A 27,711-nucleotide genomic window follows, 5' to 3' on the forward strand; every position below is an offset into this window, starting at 1 on the left:
TAAATACGCCGATAACTTTGTTTCGAATTCTTGAGGTTTTATTTTTAAAACTTGTAACTTTACTAAAATTTACTGATTTATTTATAAAAACATTATATACGAGTATTAAAATTGTGGCTAGCTTCGTTCGAGTCAATAGTTCAAAATAAAGGAACTATAGACTGATAAGAGAATTTCCAGAGAGCATGAACGGCTATACGCTCGTTTTTATGTCATCCGAATTCACTCAGAACATAGTGAATTCGGATGACATAAAAACGAGTTACCAATAATGTTAAATAATAAAATAAGTTCTTAAATATTCTTAATTAAGAATCCATCCACTATCTACAACATATTTACAACTTAATTCCATTACTCTTTTTTCTTCTTCGATTACTTCTTAACGGACTTCTATATTACCTTCTCTTAAATGTTCTTCATCTCTGTTGTAATATGTTAATATAAACAGCTCCCCAGGGAGTTGAATCCAGTCCTTGTCTACAAAAATTTGGACATCTCAAAATATTGTTGATAAATTACCTGGTCCATGAAGAAGTATAGAAATTGAAAAAATAATATTTCCAGGCGTGGCCTAGTATGTAGGTGAAATAATTCAATTAGATGAATCTCACCCGCATAAATAAAGTTGTCAGCTCTTTAACTTCACAAACATCAACAGATGAAAGAATTGAAGGAATATAGATGTTCAAATATAGGCAGAATGGTGAATGTTACACAGTGTGTAAAGTGGCCACTTAAACCAGCCATTGACAGGTCATAAGCCCTGTAGATGCCTGGACTTCCATTTTACCTTCTCTTAAATGTTCTTCATCTCTGTTGTAATATGTTAATATAAACAGCTCCCCAGGGAGTTGAATCCAGTCATTGTCTACAAAAATTTGGACAAACTCAAAATATTGTTGTTAATTCCATTAGTTATGAGATATTTACACACATTTTTTATACAGGTGTATTGGGTGAGGACGGGAGAGTAAGTGATGATATTGGTAGTAAAAAAAATAGTATGTTAATATTAGGGAAGTCTGAAAGGAATTAAGGACAACAATAGTTTATTTGGCATCCAAAAAGATGTTCTCAACCTGACATTCGCGAAGAAGCGAACTAATATATCGCATGTCTTAGACTTCTCAATCCCACATTTATTTTTATTTTAACTAGGAGGTTGGTGTATATTTTATAGAATAACATTTAATAGATGAATTTTAAATAAAAAAACCACACGCTGTTTAGTCAGCGAAGTTTTCTTGGCTTCTTCGTTTTATTTGAGATATTTATGTATCTACAAATAGGTACGTATTCTGATGGGAAGCTAAAATGTATCTTCAATTTTATCTACAAAGTAAAATTAAGTTTTCTGTACGAAAAAAAAACTATTTTTACTTTTTTTTCTAAACACGTTTATTTACCGATAACCGACAAAAATACTTCCAATTTTTATACAATTATACACACTTTAGCATATAAATATCGATATTAGTTTATACCGATAAAGATAGCTGTTCATAATCGCGGCCATTAAATGCTACAGAAATTTATCAAATAAAACATATTTGGTGTTCTTTATGCAACGATTTTATTCGTTTTCTGAAAAAATGTTAATGAATGTATTTACACAAAAATGAACAATACTGTAAAATGTACATAAAAAAATATTTTAAATATACAATAACATAAATAAGGATCAAATGAATGCGTATTTTTTAACTATTTTTATGAACACAGTAATATAACCTTACTACTTTTATGTCTAAGATCAAATTTATGGGGGTCGAATTAATAATGATGGACTCCATGGATTCCGTGAGCGTGGACACCGTGAACGCCGTAGGCGGGGAGGCCATAACCGTGAGCGGATCCATGGGCGCCATGGGCGGCGTTGGAGTAAGCGGCGTGGTGGGCGACTTTAGCGTGGGCGACCTCGGGGGTGTCGATCACGTTTCCGTCATGTCCCAGGGGGGCGGCTCCATGGGCGTGGATTCCATGACCGTGGATTCCATGGGCGTAAAGGCCATGGACGGCGGGGACTCCGAGACCGTGGATTCCGTAGACTCCGTTTCCATGGGCGCCATGGGCGGCGTTGGAGAAAGCGGCGTGGTGGGCGAGTTTAGCGTGGGCGACCTCGGGGGTGTCGATCACGTTTCCGTCATGTCCCAGGGGGGCGGCTCCGTGGTGGTAAGCTCCGGCGTAGTGGGCTCCGCCGTGGAGGGCCCCACCGTAGTGGGCGCCAGCGTAGTGGGAAGCTACTCCGTATCCATGGTCGTACTGTCCATGGTCCTGGCTCTCGGCCAGACCTTCTCCCCTCCATTGTCCATCCTCGTGTCCACCGATGTAGTGGGCGGAGGCGACTCCCGCGCACAAGAGGGTTGCGAATACCTGCAATAACAAAAGAACTCCTTTAAATCATTTCGTGCTCATTTCATACGTTTTTTTAAACATCTGCGTTTACGTGTTTTTAGAGCACTTTACTGGTACGTGCTATCAATAGCGTCTTATTCTTTTTTTCCATAAAATTAGCTTTTTTTCCAATTTAGCTTATAGAAAAATATTTTTTTCCCTTTTACCCAAAATTCAAAATTAGACAAAATTGGTAATTACGCTGTGGTAGCAAATACCTTAATTAAATCACAAAACTTTACAATTTTTGAGTTTGTCCAAATGTTCGTAGACAAAAGGAGTTGAACCTAGTCCGTGTCTACAAAAACGTCTACAACGTCCTTGTCTACAAAGACGGAGTTGAACCCAGTCCTTGTCTACAAAAATTCGGAGAAACTCAAAATATTGTTGATAAATCCACCTGGTCCATGAAAAAGTATAGAAATTTAAAAAAAAAAATTTTTCATGCGTAGCCTAGTGTGTAGGTGAAATAATTAATTTAGATGAATCTGACTCGAATAAATAAAGATTTCAGCTCTTTGACTTCACAATCATCAAATGATGAAAGAATTGAAGGAATGTAGATGTTCAAATATGGGTAGAATAGTGAATGTTACATAGTGCGTAAAGTGACCACTTAAACCAGCCAATGACAGGTCATAAGCCCTGTAAATGCCTAGACTTCCATATTCCCTTATTTAAGGTATTCTCCATTCCGTTGTAATTTGTCAATCACAAAACTTTGTTTTATTTTTTATCTTGTTTTGATTACATATATGAGCACACACTATTTATATTTATACATACATTTTTTACTTTGCTTTAAATATATTCAAGTAAATGGCTATTCTTTAATTTTGATTGTATTATTTTTCTCAATTTTCTTACTTAAAAAAAAAAATTAAACAATTTTATCTGGTTTTGTTAAGTTTTTTTTTCTATCTTCTTAATAATATTTTTCAAAGCATCAAAAACAAAATAATATAAACGTATGTTTATTATTTTATACGTATACAGTATTATGTCTGTACTCTTTTATTTGATTATTAATTAAAACTAATGTCTGAGCACCCGATGACAAACTATTATTCAAAATTTCATTAAAAAAAATATTGACAATTCTTGATGGAATTCCATTGTAATGATGTAATAACTTATATTTACATATAAGTTATTAATTAAACCAAGTATTTTTTAAAATTAATAACTTATATGTAAATATAAGTTATTACATCATATTATTCAATAGTTTATCGGGACAAAATATGTTTTAATACTTTGTTTTCTTTTTATAATGTATTAATATTATAATAATGTGTGTATTTTATGAAATAAAGACTCCATATTTTTTTTTTATATCTAGTTTTGTTGTCCTTATATGTAGATATAAAAGACAATTGATACTTAATTCTACTTATTTAGAATAACCAGTGACCGATTTTATGATTTGAGTCATATAGTAGACTTTGTGGGAGTGGAAGCGGGAGAGAGGTGTTTATAATGAATTTGAATTTGATTCAGTGATCGTTTGAAAGAAGACAACTTGTTATCAAAGAAATCAAGACTGATATGTTTGTTGGCAGTAAAAACAATGGCTCATTAAAACAATGCTACCCATTAATTACAAAATGAAGTGCAACTCACGCCCTTTGATGCTTATTTAGTCAGGCTTTATAATGCACATTATGAAATTTTATTGGACAGATTTTCTTACTTAAATACAAAATGACAGGCGGTTTAGCGCAAAAAAATTACTTTTTCGAAAACTTGCAGCTCTGGTTGAGGGCCAAAAGAAGTATCGAATATTTTTTTAGACTAATAACAGAGGTTTATTTTCATTATAATTTATAATGAAGTGTTACGAAGTGAACGCCGATTCAATCAACAATTTTTTTTCCTTTTCTTTGTAATGATTTATCATTGTGTGTAATCTAAATAAAACTGTAACTTTAATCAAAAACTTTAAACAGAATGTGTACGTTCACAATATTGAATCAAGTATTAGTAAAATATTTCAAACTTGCAAAATATTTCAAAGTGATTTTGTCGTTTTAAAGATTCAATACAATATTATATAATGGATCCTGAGACCACAATCATGATAGCTACCACGCCTATTTAATTAACACTTTTATTCAAAACTTACAATTGCACGCACAACACAATTAACGCCATTATTTAAAATAGTGATTAGATCAATAAACAATAACTTACCAGTGAGTTCATGATGCCTTTTCTGAATTGAAAACTGCTTCTGATCTCTTAGAGCCAGGACATAGGTTTTATACTAAATCAGTCAACTAAAAGCTTTCTATAGAGGGGATAGAATGGACATTTTAATCGAATAATTTCCTGATTATAAAAAAGTATACAACGTGTCTTATAAAATAATTGAGTCAATTAAATCTGATACTTGCGTCGTTTTTTGCAAGTCAACTGTATACAAGTATATATTTATGTATGTGCATGCTCAAACAAATTGAATGGATAACAATGTTTGCCTTCGCGGTGTTGTGGTTAACGTGTTTGAGTTTCCGAGTTTGAGTCTTGCCAAAATCAACAAAAAATTCATTATTTAACACCCGAGGGGTTTTTACATGAAGTACCTACGATGTCTGTTAAAAAAGTATTTAGATGAGCGTTTGTAGGTATACCTAGTGCGCATGCTCAATTTTTTTTCACGACCACAGCGCCACTCAGTCGCTGCCACGTCGTTGAAAAGTGAGCACGTGTACGATATTGTCGTCGGATTTTAGTTTTAACAAAGAACAGAAAAAATCTAACAACGTTACTGCATCAAATTTTGTTTAAAGCTTGGGGATTCTCAAGTGGAAACTACCAGCAAAATAAAAAATGTGTTTGGGGACGAAGCAATGGGCACCACACAGATAAAAGAGTGGTATAACCGCTTCAAAGATGGCCGCTCATCAGTGGAGAGTGAAGTACAATCCGGTAGGCTCTCAACTTTCAAAACTGATGTTGTCATTGATCAAGTAAGGACCCTGGTCATCTAGGATCGCCGAATAACGATCAAAGAACTTGCTGATGAAGTGAGCATTAGTGTTGGATCCATTCATTCCATTTTAACTGATGATTTGGTCCTCAGAAGGGTATCAGCAAAATTTGTGCCAAAGTTGCTGACAATTGAGCTGAAGCAACTTCGTATGGGAATTGCACAGGACATGCTGAATGCTGTGATTAATGATCGCAACTTTCTCAACACAGTGATCACTGATGATGGCTTTTTTACCAGCTGAAAATGCCTTTGAAAGGGACCATATTTTAGACCGGGGAAGACATCATGAACATTACGACGAACCACCTGCGCGCCATACCAAAAGAGTCTTTCCAGCGTTTCTTCCGGCAGTGGCAGAATCGTTGGGAGAAGTAGCAGCTCAAAAGGACTACTTTGAAGGGGATTTGTGTCATTGAATCAATAAATGTTGTTTTTATGAATAAAAGTCGGATACTTTTTGAACAGTAATATAAATAACTAATTTTATTAAGAATGTATCACCAGGTTAACGCTCCGTACTCCTTTCTATAATAGATATTTAGAATTAACGAGCTGAACCCGGCAATGCTTTGCTATTGCAAGATTTGAATTCATACTAGTAAATAGATTAAATGAACAAAATCGAATGATGTCAAAATAGGATCTCTTTGAAATACGATGCACAAATATTGAGATCCGTACATTATGTTAGGCTAAGACAAGCATTAACAACAAAATCAAGAAAGGAGCTCTGCGTCGGTTTGGACACGTAGAGCGAACGGACAGCAAAAGAACGGCTAAAACTATTTACAATACCAATATTGATGGATGCAGAAATAGAGGAAGACCGACGAAGACATGCTATGACCAAATCCAACAAATACGTGAAGAGGGATATGTTTAAAGTCAAAATAATCTCTTCCTCGCTTCCTCTTCATTCCTGATTTGCTGGAGTTGGTGTGTTTCCGTGTACCTGGTCGACGTACCCGCCACAGATCTCCTTATTGTTCTGCAAGCTCTAGGACCAACTATCACATGCACTCGCCCATCCCTAGGCTCCACAGATATGGCAATCAGTATGAGGACAAGGCTGATATATTTGGTTCTGGACTTGATAATTATAGAACGAGTCTGATTTCTTTTTTTCTCTCGTAATATTATTCTTAAACTTTTCTTTATGTTGAAAATGTTTTTCATTTTTTTTGTTTTTTCATATTTATTTCGTTATAATTTTTGGTTGCTTATGTGTATTTACCTACTTGTTACTATCGTTATACTAATGCAATTTTATAATTTTTTGTCATGTATTTAAATATGTATTTTTTCCATATTTATGTACAATATATGTTAAAGGCAATTTATGCCGTTTATGTTAAAATAAATATGAAGATGTATGAATGAACAGAAAGCAAGATCTGTATGCAGAGAAAGAGTGATGTGGCGTTCTATCCTCTCTGCTTACCCTTACGAAAAAACTACGTGTTGGTTGATTTTGTTTGTTTTTTTTATATATAAATTATTCCATTTAGTACAGATTAGATATGTACGTATACATTATTATTTTTGTGTTTCGGTTTACATAAAATATTATGATTTTTGGAATACTAAATTAATATTAAATTTAATACATTTTTGAAAATCGTATTTCTACGTAAGTACACCCCTCTGTTGGTGAGAAGACCGGAGTTTGACGTTTGCAAAAAGAATGCCATATTTGAAAAAATATTTATTTTATGTTTGGGAATTCAACCATAAACAAGTACCTAGGTCCCTACTTAAATTCAATATTTGAATACTAACCGTTATAAGTTTTGGAATTTAATCACAAACAAGTACCTAGGTACCTACTTATCAATGAAAAGTCTTTTCCTAAGTTAATAGCAGGCAAGCTAACTTTCAGGCAGGACAACGTCTGTCGGGTCCGCTAGTTCATTATAAATTTGTTTACTGCAAAAAAATATATTTATAAACTACACCCAGCGCCCAGCCCGTCTCAGAGAATAATTAAACTAGCCGATTACCTCAGCTTATTTCTCCATACAAAAAAGTACACTATATTTTAGGTCTTTAACCTAGTCGCGTTTTTTAGTACTTAAACAAGCTTGCAGATTACAAATATGAGTTGAAGACTTTCTGTTTGGAAACTAGTAAGAAGAAGGAATCGGTCAGTGCTCGGTGTTGACATTTAAATCAACACTGAGCACTTTAAACACAAGAGGTCATTTTCTGAATTCGTGCACCCATCACCACCTGTATTCCTGGACAACAATTTAACGGTAACTGCAAACGTCAAGTATCTAGGGCACATACTGACTGACGATTGTAAAGATGATCAGGAAATAGAGAGACAGAGAAAAACCATCAATATCAAGGCCTCTATGCTAGCAAGATGCTTTTTTCAGTGCAGTAACGAAGTGAAGAAAACCATATTTACGTATTTAACGTCCATGTATACAGCGGAACTATGAAACAATTATACGTAAGCAGAATGGATTAAATTAAGGGTCACGTATAATAATTCATACAGGCAATTATTCGGGCTGCCTAGGTATTGCAGTGCCTCCGAAATATTTACAGCTGGACGGTACAACACCTTCGCTGCCCTACTTCGCCAAAGAGCCTGGAGCCTATGGGAACGCCTGAAAAGCTCTAATAATACGCTTTTCCAAGCCACTGCAGGGTGAATCCATTCACCGTTGTTCGTGCCATGGTGGGATATGCTAAGACCATTATAAGTGCTGCAAACATAAAATTTTGTTTTATGTTTATGTTTATATGGTAGAATTGGCTCAGCACTATGTAGCCATTTTACTGGAATAAAAAAATAAATCACATTCAAAATATCTGCTGAATGCCATTGTTGTATCTTTAAATATATTGTTATACTCTGTACGTGTGATGTCACTGAACTGCTCCTAAACGGCTTAACCGACTTACGTGCGGTTTTCGGAGAAATATAGATCTTTGCGCTGTGCGTGTTTGTAGATTTGAAAACCTTTAGCTTATTGCGTAAAAAATATGTAAAAAGCATAAATGTTTTATTCATCGATCTATCAAGGTTGCATTCGAAAGTTGAGAATGAAAAAAATAGAAGAAAAAAATACATCACAATGAAAATATCTGCTGAATGTCATTGTGGTATCTTTATATATATAATTTCTCTGTACGTGTGATGTCACTGAACTTCTCCCAAACGGCTTAACCGATTTACGTGCGGTTTTCAGAGAAATATAGATCTTTGCGCTGTGCGTGTTCGTAGATGTGAAAATATTCAGCCTATTGTGTAAAAAAGAAGTAAGGTTCACAAACGTTTTATTCATCGATCTACCAAGGTTGCATCCGAGGAGAATGCATTAAAAAAAATGGAAAGATTTTGTTTTTTTATGTGTAAAAAAAGTTTGTTTTTGAATGTTTACAAAGAGCATTTGTTTTTTTGTGGATCTCAATCAGATTATTTATTTAAATTCCTTATAATTTCTGCCCATTTATTTCTTTTTACTGGATTTTTAGTAATACAAAAATTAAATTAAATTCAACACATTTTTAAAAATCGTGTTCTAACATAAGTACACCCCTCTGTTTGTGAGAAGACCGTATTTTGACGTTTGCAAAAAGAATGCCATATTAGAAAAAATATATAAATATATATTTTTTTGGAATTCAACCATAAACAAGTACCTACTTTAATTTAATATTTGAATACTAACAATTTTTAGTTTTGGAATTTAATCACAAATAAGTACCTAGGTACTTACTTTTCAATAAAAAGTATTTTTCCAAGGCAAGCCAACGTTCGGGCGGGATAACGTCTGTCGGGTCAGCTAGTTGTTTAATAAACTTTTGTATAAGTATTGTATCAAAATAGTATAGAGTAAAGCTACGTTTATCGCATGGTTAATAATAATTGTCGTTTGAGTTGATTTTCGCAGAACCACAGAAAAAAAGTCATTTATAATTTTTGCTTACATATTATGTACTTATATGTAGGTATAAATTAATGATCATAATTTTTAGATAACCTATCGAAAAAATCACGGCTCGCCAATGAGACAGAGTGGTATGGCATTCTATTTTTTCTACCTACTCCTATTGGGAAAACGGCTTGATGGTTTGTTTTTTTTGTTTGTATTTAAGTGTTTTTCTAATTTTCATAATCTTCGATAAAGACACAACAGTTAAATAAAACTCATTGCTTTTTTAAGAAAAATATTATTTTATTTGATTCAGAAAAGAAATGCATAAAGATAAATAAATAAAAATATATACATAAATATACAAATTTTTATAAAGGCTAAGAAGATTGGAAAGAAGATTTTTTGTTGTACAATATAAATAAACTATACTATTTTATTTACAACCAGCAACCTCGAATTTAGAAGATCAGTAAATTAATAATGATGGACTCCGTGGATGCCATGAGCGTGGACACCGTGAACGCCATAAACGGCAGGGAGGCCATACACGTGAGCGGATCCATGGGCGCCATGGGCGGCGTTGGAGTAAGCGGCGTGGTGGGCGACTTTAGCGTGGGCGACCTCGGGGGTGTCGATCACGTTGCCGTCATGTCCCAGGGGGGCGGCTCCATGGGCGTGGATTCCATGACCGTGGATTCCATGAGCGTAAAGGCCATGGACGGCGGGGACTCCGAGACCGTGGATTCCGTAGACTCCGTTTCCATGGGCGCCATGGGCGGCGTTGGAGAAAGCGGCGTGGTGGGCGAGTTTAGCGTGGGCGACCTCGGGGGTATCGATCACGTTTCCGTCATGTCCCAGGGGAGCGGCTCCATGGTGGTAAGCTCCGGCGTAGTGGGCTCCACCGTGGAGGGCCCCACCGTAGTGGGCGCCAGCGTAGTGGGAAGCTACTCCGTATCCATGGTCGTACTGTCCATGGTCCTGGCTCTCGGCCAGACCTTCTCCCCTCCATTGTCCATCCTCGTGTCCACCGATGTAGTGGGCGGAGGCGACTCCCGCGCACAAGAGGGTTGCGAATACCTACAGTAAAAAAATATTGTTTGATCCATTTTGATGTTAATTTTTTGTATTTTAGACCTTACATTAGACCTTACAACTAAGACCACTATTTAGAAAACTGTCCCCTGACCGCTCATTGTATAAAGTGCCGTATGCTGGGTTATGACCAAAAGATATATGCATCATTAGATGCGAAAAGGGAATTATTAATTGCTCTGTTAAGGAAGATATTTTACACAGTGAACCAAAACTAATTGTGAATGTTGCGGTTTAACCATAAATAATTAGCCACTGTTAGGCAAACCCATCATACAATTCATTAAAATAAGGATGTTAAAGGTGGGCCATGTCCACAGAACGAATTATAATCGTACCCCTAGTAAAATCTTTTATACCACTTAGGAAGCCAGACGAAGAAACGGCAGACCAAAATTAAGATGGCTGGATGATGAGAAAAGTGACATTAGAGCAATCGGTCTAATGAACAGAAGAAGAGCCACAGGGTGCAGGGAAGAATGGAGACATTTTCTGGGAGAGGCTACAATGGAATTAAGCCACTAATGATGAAGATAATGAAATTTTAAATTTAAAATCTACGTGTAGGTACTTTGTTCATAACTCTCGAATGGTATACAAATTAATTTGAATCACGATCGTATCACGAATCAATCGATGGATGAAAACAGTATCTGGTTATTTATATTCGTGCCTCTGTAATGTTAGCTATTTAAAACAATGTTATGAGATTCAATCCGTGATCTGGGGCGAGGTGGCCAACCAGCTAACCACCTCACTACGAGACTAACAATATATTTAGTACTTTTATTTAAAATACTGATAAAATAAATAAACAATAACTCACCAGTGAGTTCATGATGCCTTTTCTGATTGAAAACTGCTTCTGATCTCCTAGAGGCAGGACACAGATTTTATACTAAAAACAACCTGCTTCTCAACGCTTACTATGGGAGGGGGTAGGCTGGAGACATTAAAAATAATTGTTTAATGTAGTTCCTCAATTAAAAAATCATATAAAAAGTATGTTGGTCGCATTCAGAAATTGAGAGAAAAAACACATACATAATACGTATGATTTTTTTTACGTTGACAGTTAGTAAAACGCTTGAAAGGAAATGCATACGGACAGAGTTTTTTTGTTGGAAAACAGGTTTGAATTGATCAGCGGAATTCAACGCATATTATTTTCAATAAATTCATTGCAGTTATTTACTTTTTTGGTAATGTATTTACGAATTATAATTCTTAAGTTTTAAAATTATTTGTTTAAATAAACGTATTCAGTTTTATGATGACTACCCAAAATTCATGTCAATTAATTAACGAGCTAACGTATTTTAAAAAATCTAAAGACGTTATTTTGATTAAGACATTAGTAAACTAGCTTTCATTTTAAATGTATTAAATTAAACACATTATTTAAAAAATCCACCAGGTCCGTGAAGAAACATAGAAATTGAAAAAATAAATCTTTCAGACGTTGCCTAGTATGTTGGTGAAATAATTAAATTAGATGAATTTCACCCGCATAAACAAAGGTTTCAGCTCTTTTACTTCACAAACATCAACAGATGAAAGAATTTAGCTAATGTAGATATTCAAATATGGGCAGAATGGTGAATGTTACACAGTGTAAAGTGGCCATTTAAACCAGCCAGTGACAGTTCATAAGCCCTGTAGATACCGAGACTTCTATATTACCTTCTCTAAAATCATCTCTGTTGTTATATGTTTACATTGTTTTGAGACCACGTGAGTTTATTTTGAAGCACTTCTAGTTTTGGAAAGTACAGATCCTTCCATCTACAGATGTAATTATAAACTTAATATAAATATACAGATATGAAAAATCTAGTTTCTGACAGGGGAAGGAGGAGCCGATAAAGAAGGGGAAATTTTATGTTTCCGGAATAATTTAGTAATGTTAAGGGATTTTTACATACAATTTTTTTTTCTGAATTTAAATTTGTTTGTATTTCTAGATTTTTTTTTCATTATTTGGCCTTTACTTGTTATATTTTATATTTTATATACATAGAAAGAATGGTTTGATTCTATATGTGATTGATGAATTCCGAGAAGATATTAGTTGTAAGGGCTTGACGGTTTCCATTCATTTTAATTTTTAAATTTCTTGCAGTTTGGCCTATGTGGATACTTATTTATTTATTTATTTATTTAGTTCTATGTAACAGAGTCTAATATATATTTACAACACAATATTTACATCTATACTTATTCTAACATTATTTATCACTATTATACACTTAATATCCTAATTTATAATATTAACTGTTTTATATGTACATTTTCATTAATTATATTCACTATTTACACTATATACTACCTAATATTTTTCACATATATACTTTTTACATTTAATTTTAAATATATTTACGTTTATTTCATTTTTTATGCTTTTTGGCATTTCCTCAAATAGTTGTATTCCCTTGTACATAAGGCAGTTCTGGGACATTGCTTTTGATTTCTTTTCCAGTCCTATATTTTTAGATCCTCTTGTTGCATAGTTATGAAAAAACTCATTATTTTTTAGTTTATTTTGAAAACATCTCGGAACTATTCCTTATGGTTACAATATCTTCATTGGATCTGATATGGGTATGTCACTTCTATTTTTTTTTTTTTTTTTCTTCCTCTCCTGCCTAGTTTTTTTTTTTTTTCAATTCTGACTAATGTGATGGTGAGTTTTATATTGATTTATTTCAATTATTTTGCTACGATATTTTTTTAATATTTTTTTTTTTTTTAATTATTTGATTTATCTATCTTGTTTCGGACCTTTATTTTCCAAGTGTTATATTAAGTGTTATATATTTTGATCTTTTGATTTAAATTTAAGTGTTATATATTTGGATATTTTGATTTGTGAAATCTCAGAGTAATAATGCGTAACCTAGAGAGGAGCCCAAACGTAGGAAAACCATTCTATGACTATTGGGTATTAAGTTAGCTACTGTTCGCAGCAAAACAATGGGCCGTACTCAGGTCGAGAATTGCCAAATGGATATTAATTTGCATTTTAATTACTTTTGAATGTGTACTTGTGTACTTATCATTGCAGAATTCGCCTTTATTTACTCGTATTTTAAAAAACTAAAAATACGTGTTTGTGTTTATTTTTCTATTTATTTATTCATTTAATTCACTATAAATTTATGTTAAATTTATTGAAACTTTAACTCCAACTCCATTGAACCAAAGTCCTGTGTTGAGTTTGTTTGTTTGTCCGTCACATTCCCGAAATGTAGCGGCCTGAAATTTGGACACGTCATTTAAGATACGATTTTAAGGTTGACGTTGCTTTTTAAGAGTAAAATTTTAATCGACCTCTACTCGATAAAAACTCAAACTTTATATGGATGCCTAGTGCGGCCCTGACATATTGCCTATAATCAACTGTCATTTTCAACAGTCAACATACTTTGATTCACAAATTTATCCACTAAATTGAGAAAAAATAGTATCCGAAGTAAATATGTTGATATAAAGAAAGTTTTTAAGCAACATAATACACGTATTGGAATAATAAATTCCAAAAATCAATTTAAATCATGGAAAAATATTCGGAACCTGTGAAAACTGACTCCTTTAACACCTTTGACGCTCCTACTGCTGCAACCAAACATACTACAATCCACCATAGTAATTTTTTATTTATTACAAGTGGACCCAACAGACGTTGTTCTGCCCAAACGTTAGCTTGCTTGCTATTAGCTAGTTGAACAAACATTTTTTTCGTAATTAATTACACACGTTATTTATTTTGGACTTTTTAAAGCTATTTATATATTCGTAATAAGGGTTTGTTTTTTCGTTTTATCTCCACGTGTGATTGGCTAAGAAGCCTCATCGTGCTCAAATCAAAATCGTGCAAAAATCGCTACTCTAGTACCAATAATCCATGGAGAAAATATAGGAATATATGTTAATTAAGAAAATTCACAGCGCGATTTACCCTGAGCCCTCTAAAATTATGGCACTCAACCCATGTCCAACGCAAATTTAGTAATTCTTTAATCGTCAGCCGTGTTTTGACGTGACCTTGACATTTAATTTGAAACCAAAAGAAAAGAAAGAACTAAGATAGATCAGATCTTGTCTTGAGGTAGTAATTTTATTTTTTTTGTCTTAGCTTTAAATTTATTTCGTTGTATTTTATTTGTACCTGTATTTAAAATGTGCATACAATTGTTAGAATGGACCAAATAAGTCCGTCAATAAATAAATAATAATAAAATAAAAATGACTGTATCGTAAAAACGTGCGAAAACTTTCCGGATTAAAGGAAAAATACTTTTCATTGATATGTAGGTACCTAAGTACATGTATTTGATTAAATTTCAAAACTAAACATTTTTAATATTCATATATTTGATTTAATTACAAAGGTAGGTAGGTAGGTACCTTGGTACTTTTGTTTGTGGTTGGATTCCAAAACATGGAAAAATATTTTTTCAAATAAAGAACTCTTTTTGCAAATGTCAAACTCTACGCTACTTACCGGCGGTGATGCATTCTGTGTAAGAATCCGTTTTTCAAAAATGTCTCGAATGTCGGTTAAATTTTTTTAAACACTTGTTTCGGGTTCGTGTATATTTTGATTCAAGTTTCAAACCATCCTACACATGAGATCCCTTTCCTTGTTTTGATTTCTGAAGTCCCTGACGTCACTTCCTTCCCTAGCGGCTAGTCAAGAAACCACAGTACGTCATGTAAGATCGCAACGAACAACACGAAAAAAAGTACTTTTAAAATCGATTTAAGATAACGTGCCCGGATCAATTCAAATAACGCGAAGTGCTAATAAAACGATCGAGTGCTATCCGGGAACAAGTGCCGAAGGAAGAAAAATGTAAGTCTTTATCCCTTTTATTTAATTCCTGGATTGACACACTTGTTATAACGTATATCGAAAACCTAAGAAACATACACCAATGTTCTTTGAACACGTTTCGGGAACATGCAGCCCTTGTTCACCGGCGCGACAAGTCGAAGAAAGAATGGAAATAATTTGGTCCATCTCGCGAATAAATAATAATATATTCGGGCATATTGCTTTTTCGCGAGACGTCGCGTCGTCGAAGAAAATAATTCTATGTTGGTTAATTGAATTCTCATCGTGTCATAAAAACATTGTTCATTTACATTTTGAAACGTATTATAATCATCATTAAATTCATCAAAACATTCGTTAACGTCAAATCTTCATGTGCCTTTCGATAAATTATTTATTTGCATCAACATTTAAAACTACCCACTTTTAATATAGTCAATACTAGCGGCCCGCCATGCGACGAACGTTCTAGCAATAGCATTTCGAATACGGTTTGAATAAGTACGTTCTGTTATTCGATACTTTATCGAATAACAAAAAACTCCGTTATCGTGTATTCAAACTATTTATATTGAAATCATTTTTCTTTTGTTAAATTTTAATTGATCAAAATGAGTGTAAGCGTATACACTATCAGGAGAAACTACGTATTTAAGATGCAGACGGATTTTTTTTAAATAAATATTTGCGTACTTATTATTTACTCAAATATTTCATATTTAGTAGTAAATAAATAGGCCATTTCCAACGAGTTGTAAATAACTCACTATTAGAAAATGGGAATCAAGTTGGGGTAGAGTGGGATTCGAACCACGAACCTTTGATCCGTGAGTCCGAGATACTAGCCACAGGACCACAGCCCGACCATCACGATGCATTGCAATTAGCGATCCAGAAAATATTCCTCGGTTTTTGTCCTTGATGCGGACGTCTACAGACGTGTTCTGAACGAAAAATTCTGTTTTTAAGAATTTATTATTAGAAAAAAGGCACAAATCAATGTGTGTTAAACTATTTATACTTCGTATGCATTCATTTATTATTTATTAACAATTTTATCCTTTTGGGCATACTCGATATAAGAGTTGATTATTTATTACAATTAGATGTAGGTATTGAAAGTTTTTCTAGTTTTCTATTGTAATTCTTAAATCTTTAAGCCAATTGTAGTTTTCTTTGCCATTGCTAGAGTAATCTTGTGTTTCTCTCTTGGACGACATCCTTTCAGACTACTTTCGAATAGCCTTCTCCTGACTGTAACTGGTGATACCTGAATACCAATATCTTTAAGCTGGTCACAAGGCACCTTAGATGTGGCTTCGCGATTCATCAACACCATTTTATTATATTTTTTTTGGCTTCTAAAGGTGATTTTTCTCTTCCACCACTAATTACCCGCGCGATGACACCCATAATTTTCCGCTTTTTATAGGGATTTTTATCCTGCTGACAGTTTTTTTGCAAAACGTGTATCTTTTTGGCTTTATCCTGTTGAGTGTATTCACATATATTCAATAATGTCTTAATCACTGTCACTTTTTTTGGAGTAATGTTACTTTTTCGACCACTAAATACTATTTTTTTCAAATAAAAAATAATCTTTAAAATTATTAAAACACCTTTAACCTTTGATATCAAAAAGTAAAATACAAAAATTCGCCCTCTGTAACACAAAATGCTCATAATATAACGCGTCTACTTATTGCTAGTTAAAAACAAGATTTTTTTTGCAAATGACATTTTGGACTGTCGGTCGGTCTCAAAATAATCACACCAGAATGTTGCCATTACTTAAAATGTATTGAAAACATATAATTAACATTAAAATTATATATTATGACAGTAAAATACTAAATTAATTAAAAATAATATCAGACAGAAGTAGAGATAACTGAATAAACTGAACAACTGTGGGTGGCTTCAGCCAGACGACAGAATTTGATCTAGGATACGGCTCTACCCAATGTAGGGAGTGCCGTTTTACCCACCGTTAAACTACTGGGAGTTTTACTCAATTCTGACCTATCTCTTGACGCTCAAATTAATAGAACGATAAGTTCATGCTTCTACCAGCTGAGACAAATTAAATGCATACGCAAAAATTTGCCGGTTGATGCCGCCCGTCAATTAATAAATGCGTTTGTAGTGTCTAGAGTCGATTATTATAATGGTATCTATGCAGGTCTACCAATGAACAAAATGACTCGCCTACAATCTGTATTGAATGCCGCAGGGAGACTTATTTTCGGAATCTCTAAGTTCAGTCATATCACTCCACTACTTCGGGAACTACACTGGCTACGTTTTCCACAAAGGGTCGAATACAAACTCTGTTGGCTTATGTATAAGTCACTGCACAACTCGGCTCCGGAATATCTAAGGGAACTATGCATTCCAGATGAACTAGCTGACAGGCGTCTCACGCTTAGATAAGCTACGTCTACGGCGAGAGGAAAAGTTATTATACCTCTACGCAAACAGCGCCCTAAATTTGGTGAGCGCGCATTTGCGGTCGCAGGCCCTATGGCATGGAATGCTCTCCCAGCAGAGGTGCGAGGCTGTGAAAGTGAAGTGATGTTTCGGAAAAAACTTAAAACCCACTTGTTCTCTAAATCATTTGAATAAATCCGTAGCACGTGACAACAAAATAAATTATTTTAATTAAATTACAAATTTAAAAGCTTCAATTAAATTAACTCAACAATAGAATCACCATGTAAAGCGCCCTTGAGGTATTTTATTATGAAAATGGCGCTATATAAGTTATCCACAATAAATAAATAAATAAATAAACTAAAAACGTCAAACTTTTTCTCTTTAGCCAAATAATTTGAACACGTTTTCAGATTTAATAGCATTCATGAAAAATTGCCATGAATTAAATGGCCTCAATTTACAGGTGAAATAAAAGAGTTTCCTGTGTTTTGTGATCTGTTTTTAAATTTAGTTCACAAGAGGAACAACGTATAAAACATAGGAAAATTCCAATCTTTAATATCGTCTCTATTTATTTATATTTTATTTATTATGTCTCCCAAACAATACATACGACATTGATAAACTAATCACAATAAGTTATGTTTAGATAATGTTTATAAATTATATGTGAATACAATATGCAAAAATAAAATAGAAAAAGGTTTATTTTTTAATTTGTTTTTTATTGGCTAGCTTCATTAAATTCTGTTAATGTTATGAAAGTGTTTACAATAAATTATACTAGCAGGTTAAATACAAATTATTTTACCTAACTAACATGAGATACTATTTGATTTTATAAATTGCGTTACAGTTTTACTATTTATTAATATCAGCATTACTTTCGATATAATAATATAATCTTAACACACGTGATGATACAGTTTAATGTTCACTTGCACTTCAATGTACTTTAGTGCTCCATACTTTTATTGAAGGTTAGAAGATAAAATGTAGATAAGTCTCTATCAAGGCTTCGATTACAATGAAAAGTTACCAGAGTTATCTTCGACTGTTCATAAAGAAAAGCCGTTAATTGTGTACGAAAATGAATATATTTGTATTATTTATTGTTTCAGCATTTACTTTGTGGAAAGACATTTGTTAATTCTAATTTTTAAATTTCTCGCAGTTTGGCCTATATATTTGCTGTTACAATCTCCACACGTAACACCGCCGTGGGCTTTCTAGTAATAGTTTTTCTGAATTCGCAAACCATATTATGGATACAAATCATTCGTTTCATTCACATAAAATTAAACTCTTACATTCGGTTATAAATAAAGGAATCACAATGAACAACTTAGAAAATATTGAAATTCAAAAAAATTTAAATTCAGAAAAAACTTTAATTAATAATATTATATTCCAAAATTCGTCACCCCTGCTTTCAATATTTCCGATAATTAGGAAAACCCCATCCCCTCCACCTCACATTACCTTTCCCCTTCCACCCAACACTATCAGTACCTAATATTAATCTGTGTATGTATTTTAGTTTAGTTTATATTTACACCCGAGGATGGGTAATACTGATTACCCGAAACTAGTCGTGTATTTAATGTAATAAATTCTATTTGCTTGAATATTTAAAGTAAATTTCATCGGTAACATATAATTTAACATGTTTTAAAAAAAATGCATGCATTTTCTGCTTTTCATACAGAAAACTTAATTTTACTTTGTTGTTAAAATTGAAGATAAAGATCAACTTCCCCTTGTAATCGGGGCCCAGGAGAGTCTGTAAACATTATTTGAGCATTCTCAAATAATTATCCGGACGCTTTGGACACTTCAGTAGCACGATATGATAATAAACGATATTATGTTGCCTTTATATGGTGGAAATAAATTTTATACAATAAATAAATACTACTCATTCTCCTTAGGCCTTGAAAAAAGTTCTGGACTTTTTTCTGCAAAACATTTATATTTTTAAAGGACTAGCACTCTCTGCATATGATTGGGATTTGATTTTTTTTTCACACTCTTGACTTTTGAAAATATTTGCGTTCTTATTTATTTTATTTTATTTATTTACTCAAGTTAGTTAATATTACATTGTATATTAACTAATATATTTACAATTATAACAAATACTTATTAAATATTTCTTACATAACTACATTATTACAATAAACATAACATTTTTTTTTAAAATCCGTAAGTTTTCTTTCATTCTTCATACTTTCAGGCATCTCATCATACAGTTTTAACCCTTTATACATTAAGCTATTTTGTGATTTTGTTTTTTTCTTAAGTGGTAGTCTTATCCTATTTCTATTTCTTGTCCTATATTTATGTACATTTCTATTTAATATAATTTCACTTATAAAATACTTTGGCATGAGATTATTAAACACTTTATATATAAAAACAAATACATTATACAATAGTCTTTTCTTTATTCCTATCCAGTTCAATTGTTTTCTCATTTTTTCAACACTATTATATTTGCTTTTTTTCAGTATAATTCTCATTGCTCTATTTTGTAGTATTTCAAACTTGTTTATGTCTCCCTCGTTAGCTAAATATAATATAGTAGAGCAATAGTTCCAATGAGGGGCAATTATTGTTTTGTATATAAGTTCTGCACTCTTTTTATTTATTTTTTTTCGAATTCTTCCTAGGAAGAAAATCTTTTTTGAAATTTTCTTATGTATATATTCAAAGTGTGATGTTAAATTTAATCTGGAGTCAAGAATAATTCCTAAGTATTTCATTTCATCAACCCTTTCAATAATTTTACCATCAATGTTTACATTCATTGTTATGCCATGTGCTTTATTACCTTATGATTTACCCAAATATTTCATTTTGACGGCCATTTTCAACGAGTTTTTTAATAGTGAGATTCGAACCACGGATCTTTGGTCTGTGAGTCCGAGACACTAGCCACAGGACCACAACTCGATGCAAACGACTTAACTCGATAAAAGTTCCTACGAAGCATTTGAAACCCCCAGTAAGCGGGTAGATTTTCCAGATTATTCAACATTACAACAGTTTATAGTAGAAATATGTCAGGCTTTGGAGAGATCGCGTCTTTTTAGAGATCGGTCTCCTGACGTCATCAACAAGAAGACGTTGTTTTACAAACCAAAATCTTTATTAACCTTCTTTAAAAAATACACAAATTTGTCCTTTATGCTCGAAAAATCATGTTGTCTATTCAAGCAAACGTTTTAAGGAAAAACCCACAAAAGAGCGTTGGAATGTCGTTAAATAATTAAAAACTATGCGTCAATTGCCTGAGATTAAATCATAACCTATCAAATTGCAAATCAACTTTCGATTGTAAAAAATATAATAAAATAAATGAAACAACTCTGTTTTTAACCACTATTTTTTATTTTACACCCACCAGTTTCAAAGCAAACAAGCTTCTTCGTCAAGGTTTACGTAACTAATGAATTGATTCCTTTTTTATTTTAATCATGTTCACTAAATACTACACGTGGACCCAATAAATCAAGTCGTTTTTTCGTTACACGGGTGGTAATTCTATCTCTTTCATACAGTTGTCCATGTATAGAATAAACAACCATGGTGACATTACACATCCCTGTTTCACGCCTTTTAAGATAGCAAACCAAGATGTAAATCCCCCATTAACTCTTATACACGCTGAACTCTCACCATAGAGAGACGATACAGCACATATAAGTTTGTTGTTTACTCCATACTTTTCCAACACGCCCCACAATTTCATTATATCTACTTTATCATACGCTTTTTGCAAATCGACAAATGCGCAGAATAGTTTTTGACTTTTTGCCAAAAACTTCTTCGTTAGCATTCGCAGCGCAAAAATTTGATCCGTGCATCCACGTCCACTCATAAACGCTCCTTTCACGTCCCACACTTTGTCTTTCGTCACCTTTCCTTCTTTCTCGATTATAATTTTCCCATACAGTTTACCGACAGAACTCAGAAGACTGATGGCCCTATAGTTTCCACATTCCGCACGAGATCCCTTTCCCTTATATAAAGGCATGACAACTGCCCTCCTCCAATCCAAAGGCGTATGTTCTTCCTTTAGCCAGAGATTGAAACTCTCTCTCTTTCCCGCACTCTCTCATGTAGAGATATTTTAGAAACCTCTTTTGGATTTTCTCTATCATAATACTTCAGTTCATGTGGTTCCCAAATAATCGAGCCACTCTTGAGTTTACTTCGCACCAAAGAGTTGTAAAGAGTTCTCAGTACGCGGGTATTTTAGAAAACCCTGGCAGTACGCAGAACAAATCCTAACATATATAATGCATTACCACTGATTGTCTCTATGTGCTCAAAAATCTAATGGCCAGATCCTTAACATTCGATGTTCGTATCAGATTCTTGTCATTCATTTCGTAGCGAAAAAATAGAGTTTTTTTGGGCCCCAGTAAAGAACGTGGCCGAACACTTGGAAACATTAAACCTTAGTTAGTTAACAACACGAACTATCTCTTCGTTCTAGTAACGAGAGAACCATTTTAATACCCTGTCATCGCTCTAATTTTTTTGCCTCCTCTTTCACAGTAGTAGCCGCTCGGTTGTGGAATAATCTACTCACTAATGTTAGAGACGCCCCTTCTTTATTAACATTTAAGTCAATATTGAAATGTCACTATCTAAATATTTAAATCGTTCCTTTATCCTTCTTCTTTCCTTCCCATCTCTCCTCTCCTTTCTTCATAGTATAGTGTTATTTTAATATATATATTTATTTTTGTTAATCTCTGCTTTTAATTTTTGTTTAAAATTGTAAGATTCAATATGTCCATGTATTTATAATTTTCTCAAACTGAACGGTTTGGGTAGGTAGGAAGAAATTGCCTTAAGGCAATATGCCCGCCCTTATATGTATATATATTGTATATGCATATAAAGTGTCAAATAAAAATAAAATAAACAAAATCGTCAGCAGTCATCCGCAAACAACAGAAAACGCGAGTTCAAAATTACATTTTTAATTCATATTCCCTTCTAAAAAATGTTTTCCCTCTCTGTTGAAATAAATTTAAATATGATTATATTTCACTCAGAATTCCGTCCACTCGAACCCAGACGAATATGTATAATTAAAAGACTGTGTTAAAATTTAAAACGATATATTTCGTTAGTTCAGCTTGTTGGAAAAATATTTACAAAAAGCAAAAACATAAAAATTAAACATTAAAAATAGGCGTACAAGACATTATCTCCGTGGTAAAAATGTGGTTAACATTTTCTAATAAATATTTTTTGTATCATTTGTGTATACATAGCATAGCATATAAACAAAAACGATATCAGCACAGCACATTAAGGTAAAGGACGAATTAGTAATGGTGGACACCATGAGCTCCATGGGAGGCATGGGAGATTGCGGAGAAGTGGGCGGCTTTGGCGTGGGCGACCTCGGGGGTGTCTACTACCTGACCGTCATGTCCCAGGGGGGCGGCACCATGGGCATAAGCACTATGAGATCCATAGACGGCGGGCACACCGTAAGCTTGAGAACCATAGACTCCGTTGTTTCCATGAGCACCATAGACAACGGGAGCTCCGTAAGCGTGGGCGGATCCGTGGGCACCATGAGCGGCGTTGGAGTAAGCGGCGTGGTGGGCAACTTTAGCGTGGGCGACCTCGGGGGTGTCGATCACGTTTCCGTCATGTCCCAGGGGGGCGGGTCCGTAAGCGTGGAGTCCATGGGAACCGTGAGAGACAGCGCCATGGGCACCATAAACACCGGAGACACCACTAGCGTGAGCTCCGTACACTCCGTGGGATCCGTGGGCAGCGTTGGAGATAGCGGCGAAATGGGCGGCCTTGGCGTGGGCAACCTCGGGGGTATCGATCACGTTTCCGTCATGTCCCAGGGGGGCGGCTCCATGGTGGTAAGCTCCGGCGTAGTAGGCTCCAGCGTAATGGGCAGGGGCAACAGCGTAGTGGGAAGCTACTCCGTATCCTTGGTCGTACTGTCCATGATCCTGGCTCTCAGCCAGACCCTCTCCCCTCCATTGTCCATCCTCGTGTCCACCGATGTAGTGGGCGGAGGCGACTCCCACGCACAAGAGGGTTGCGAATACCTAAAATAAAAAAGTTGATTTAATTTATTTCAAGTGTAATGAATTTATTAACAGTATTTAAAAATAGGTCTTAATATTTGTAGAAAGAAATTAATTTACTTTTTGGGGAGTTTTTAAAGATTTATAAATATAGGTACAACACCCCTTAAAACTGAGAAACGAACAAGACACTATGATTGGATGATCAATGCAGTGCCTTATGCACTACTAGATGTGGATAAGAAAATGCTGAATGAAATAGATTATTGCACTTTAAATTAACTTTAAATTAACAATATTTTGAGTATGGCCAAATGTTTGCAGACATGCTGAATTTCTTCACTAGGGTGTCATTTACATATTAATTTGTTGCAACAAAGAGCAAAAACATTTTTGAAAGGGATATGCGGAAGTCTAGGCATTTACAGAGATTATGACGTGTCATTGGCTGGTTTAAGTGAACACTTTACACGTCTTGTAAAAGTCCCCATTCTGCCTAAATTTATATAAATATACGCATTTCAGAAATACAGCCTGACTACAAAATTTGGACATACTCAAAACATAGTTGACTAAACCAAACTGTAAAAGAAGATTTCAATTTATTCTATCAGAGAGGGAAAACATTTTTGAGAAGGGAATATGGAAGTCTAGGCATTTTCAGGGCTTACGACCTGTCATTGGCTGGTTTAAGTGGCCACTTCACACACTGTGTAACATTCATCATTCTGCCCATGTTTGAACATCCACATTTCCTCAACTCTTCCATCTGTTGACTTTTGTGAAGTAAACGAGCTGAAACCATTATCACCTTTATCATTGACTGTTAGACAGTGTGTAAAGTGGCCACTTAAACCAGCCAATGACAGGTCATAAGACCTGTTAATGCCTAGACTTCCATATTCCCGTCTCAAAAATGTTTTTCCTCTCTGTTGGAATAAATTTAAATATGAATATCTCCCTAGGGTGGAAATCCAGCCAGTCTGCAATCCTTTGGATATACTCAAACATTGTTGTAAAAGACGAAATATGAAAATTAAACAATTGTGTTTAGGCGTTGCTTAGTAGGCGAAATGGTTCAGCCGGATAAATCTCACCCACATAATAAAGATTTTAACTCTTTTATATCACAAAAGTCAACATTGAAAGCATCCACCACATACGCGAATCCGTTTCAAAGACTAAATGTCTTTGAAACGGATTCATTCAAGCAAGAATTTTTTTTTTCGTTACGAATTGATTATATTTCTTCCTCTACTAACCAAATTTAGTGTCGAAAAGCGCGAACAAATATTTATATGAATGTTAAACAGTGTGTAAAGTGGCCACTTAAACCAGCCAATGACAGGTCACAAGCCCTGTCAATGCCTAGACTTCCATACTCCCTTCTCAGAAATGTTTTCCCTCTGTTGAAATAGTTTAAATATGAATAACTCCCTATGGAGGAAATCCAGCCAGTCTGCAAGCATTTGGACATACACAAACATTGTCGAATTAACTGCCTGGTAAAAGAAGAAGTATAAAAATTGGAAAATTGTTTTCAAACGTTGCCTAGTAGGCGATTTGGTTCAGCCGGATGAATCTCACCCACGTGATAAAAGTTTCAGCTCTTTTACTTCACAAAAGTCAACAGATAGAAGAGTTGAGGAAATGTGGATGTTCAAACATGGGTAGAATAGTGAATGTTACACAGTGTGTAAAATGGTCACTTAAACGATTTACGGACCTTAACTATAAAACTTCTTGTCATAAACATAATATACTTAGTCTTGAGGATCGTCGTTTGTTATTAGATATGGGTATTTTACATGACATTCTTAATGGACGTCTTGATAGTCCTGTTCTGGTTTCTGAGTTGGCCCTTAACGTACCTGGCTACCGCACCCGTCACACGAATCTATCTCTTTTCCATGTACCCACAGTTCGCACCAACTATGCACAGAACTCTCCTCTGATTCGCTTGACGCGTAATTATAATTTTTTTTTCAATAACATAGACATATTTAATTGCAGTAAACTCACTTTTAAAACCAAAATTAAAAAACTATTATTTGAAAAAAATGATGTTTCGTTATAAAAAAAAATATATATATATTTTTACATTATAATTTTAAATTGTTTCTATTCACTCATATCAAATACACACTTACCCTGTCCTTAAACCTACCCTCACACCCATATACAATCACACACATATTCACATACTTACCAAAACCACACTCCACTTTTTAACACACGCATCCTCACACACAAAAAAAAAACTCGCACACATGCACTTCTATAAATTATATTTAACTGAACTGGATTTTTATAATTGTATTTATGTGGAAAACTGATTTGGCTTTATTTTATGTTTTTTTTATAATGTTGTATATATTTTTTTGTATTGCTGTTGTTTTTCTTAAAAAAACAAAATAAATAAATAAAAAACCAGCCAATGATATGCCTAGACTTCTATATTCCCTTCTCAAAAATGTTTTCCCTCTTTGTTAAAATAAATTTAAATATTTATATTTACAACTTTTAATGTCCCTTTCACTGTCGCTCTAAAACCCCCCTCATCGTCTACAAGGTAGGGACAAGGGAAGTATAAATAAAATAAGTAAATAAATCCATCACCCAGTTTAAACCCCTTTATGTCGACAGTGACAGGAAACGTTAGTATTTGACACAAAAGTCAACATCATGCCCACCACATACCGCATATCGCATCTGAGGACATGTCTCCTTGGCGGTGCCCAAATACATGGAAAATTTCATTGTCAAACAAGAAAAGCTGCCTGAAGGAGCTTTCTGTAATCTGGTAGCCTTTGCATCTTTGTGCGGAAAGAAAGTAATCCAGAAGTACATAATATGTACTTCATCGGATTGAGAAACGAGGGAAGCGAATTCTTCACTGACTGGGATTAAATTGATTAAACATGATCAATTCGTCGAAATGATCCAAAACTTTTTAAAGGCCTTGAAATTCTTTTTGGATGCCACCAGATCTGTAGGTCCAACATGACCTATAACAGGTGCACGGATAGTAGCGAGAAGCTCCATTCGGTTATCATAGAGAGGGGGAAAAAGACAAGACCACAGAATGTGTTCAGAAGATTGGTTAGAATATCCGCAGTAGCACAAAGAGAGTCAAAAATATTGGAAACAAATATTTTTTTTAAAGTTTAGTCAACAGATGGAAGAGTTGTAGAAATGTAGATGTTTTAACGGAGGCAAAATGTTGAATTTTACGCAGTGTGTAATGTGGTCACTTGAACAAGCCGATGACAGGTCTTAGACCCCGTAAATAAATTCCCAGACTTCCGTATTCCCCACTCAAAAACGTTTTTTTCTCTCTGTTGCAATAAATTTATAACGTTGAATTATTTTCACTATTATTTTAATAAAACACTTTTTTCAGGCAAGTTAACTAACCAAAGAATTCATGATAGATTTGTGTGAGCCTTTTCTGAGATGAAAACTGCTTGTGAGTTACCAAAGCCATCGCAAGCCTTTATACTGACGAATTCGCTATATCTTTCCTTGAGTGGGAGGGGGCTAGGCCGGACACGTTAAGGAAATGCCATATATTTTTAACTTCGCCAGTTAACGATCAAGGTCCTGCAAGGAGAAAGTGTCGATAAAATTCAAAAAATTTGCAAAAACAAAAACATCAAAAATTTTTTTCTACAAATCTAATTAAATCATTTAACCGACAATGTGTGGTAAAACGATGTATGAAAAATGCCCGAATGTCGAGATCCGTGAACTATGTGTAAGGTTGAGACAAGCGTTATCGACAGAACCATGAAAGGGGTGCTGCGTTGGTTTGGACATGCAGAGCGAATGGACAACGAAAGGACGGCTAAAAGAATCTACGATGCAAATGTTGATGGATGCAGAAAACGAGAAAGACCGAGAAAGACATGGCACGATCAAGTTCATCAAATACTTAAAGATGGACATGTCAAGAGTAGGAATAATCGGAGGGCGTGCGTGAGA

The 27,711-nt window shown here is 34.3% G+C and overlaps 2 protein-coding genes across 3 annotated transcripts; both read right to left on the reverse strand.

Moving 5' to 3' along the window:
- Positions 1–1,577: 1,577 nt before the first annotated feature.
- LOC148272246 (uncharacterized) lies at positions 1,578–11,233 on the reverse strand. 2 transcript variants are annotated; one of them, XM_088240309.1, is made up of 3 exons: positions 11,204–11,233; positions 9,848–10,362; positions 1,578–2,200 (listed from the first exon to the last, which is right to left on the reverse strand). In XM_088240309.1, exons 1-3 carry the CDS (start codon positions 11,213–11,215, stop codon positions 1,777–1,779), a joined length of 951 nt encoding a protein of 316 aa, XP_088096435.1. In that variant the 5' UTR covers positions 11,216–11,233; the 3' UTR covers positions 1,578–1,776. The 2 variants fall into 2 exon arrangements, with proteins under 2 accessions (XP_088096435.1, XP_088096434.1); XM_088240308.1 differs by lacking the exons at positions 9,848–10,362; positions 11,204–11,233 and adding an exon at positions 4,591–4,616 and having other exon boundaries at positions 1,578–2,376.
- Positions 11,234–22,798: 11,565 nt separating this feature from the next.
- LOC148272247 (uncharacterized) lies at positions 22,799–27,181 on the reverse strand. Its single transcript, XM_088240315.1, has 2 exons — positions 27,145–27,181; positions 22,799–23,748 (listed from the first exon to the last, which is right to left on the reverse strand). Exons 1-2 carry the CDS (start codon positions 27,154–27,156, stop codon positions 22,999–23,001), a joined length of 762 nt encoding a protein of 253 aa, XP_088096441.1. The 5' UTR covers positions 27,157–27,181; the 3' UTR covers positions 22,799–22,998.
- Between the last annotated feature and the right edge of the window lie 530 nt (positions 27,182–27,711).

This window comes from Micrasema longulum, unplaced genomic scaffold, assembly GCF_059751315.1.
Source record: "Micrasema longulum isolate JH-2025_06_02 unplaced genomic scaffold, ASM5975131v1 h1tg002420l, whole genome shotgun sequence".
NCBI classification, from domain to species: domain Eukaryota; kingdom Metazoa; phylum Arthropoda; class Insecta; order Trichoptera; family Brachycentridae; genus Micrasema; species Micrasema longulum.

Coding starts and splice junctions, on each gene's coding strand:
- LOC148272246 (XM_088240309.1), bottom strand. Junction 2,201..9,847: donor AACGCCGCCCATGGCGCCCA/TGGATCCGCTCA, acceptor GGCCCTCCACGG/CGGAGCCCACTACGCCGGAG.